The 532-nt window shown below is 37.0% G+C and overlaps 1 protein-coding gene across 1 annotated transcript in view; it reads left to right on the top strand.

The window, feature by feature from the left end:
- The first annotated feature begins 370 nt into the window (after positions 1-370).
- Positions 371-532, top strand: part of ZC3H13 (zinc finger CCCH-type containing 13) — a 44,231-nt gene continuing 44,069 nt past the window's right edge. Inside the window, exon 1 of the mRNA XM_010141568.1 lies at positions 371-487. Within this exon, the coding sequence (XP_010139870.1) occupies positions 371-487 (117 nt within the window). The remainder of the gene's footprint in view (positions 488-532) is intronic.

Raw genomic sequence — 532 nt, 5'->3', positions numbered from 1 at the left:
AAATCACTTGAGTTGATGCACAAAAAAATATGTAACAAAGGAAAGCATCTGTTCTATGTGGTGTTTGCTATCTAAATGAATAACATGTTATATCGTCTTTCCTAAAGGGAAGCTGAAGAACCCAAAGCAGGTTGTAAAATAAAACTAAGAATTACAGTTTCCAGTGTTCAGCTGACTAGTTCAAATCAGAGGCATTCCTTGTTATTAGATACATTTCACTCATTTATTACTTCTTTTTCTTTCTTCATCACCTCTGCAGCAACTCTTACATAATATATCATACTATTTTATTCATGTGAGTTCAGTGTCAATAGCCCCAGACTGAAGGATTTTACAGTTTTGCTTTTTTTTTTGGTTGAAGTAGTACAAAATGTCAAAAATTAGAAGGAAGGTCACAGTGGAAAATACCAAGACCATATCCGATAGCACATCCCGAAGACCCAGTGTGTTTGAAAGGCTTGGACCCAGCACTGGAAGTACTGCAGAGGTGAGTTCTAAAAGCGTTCTTCTTTTCCTCCCCACCCCAGCATCT

Source organism: Buceros rhinoceros, unplaced genomic scaffold (genome assembly GCF_000710305.1).
Source record: "Buceros rhinoceros silvestris isolate BGI_N320 unplaced genomic scaffold, ASM71030v1 scaffold19578, whole genome shotgun sequence".
Classification (NCBI taxonomy): Eukaryota; Metazoa; Chordata; class Aves; order Bucerotiformes; family Bucerotidae; genus Buceros; species Buceros rhinoceros.
This window is presented reverse-complemented; position numbering and strand designations above follow the sequence as displayed.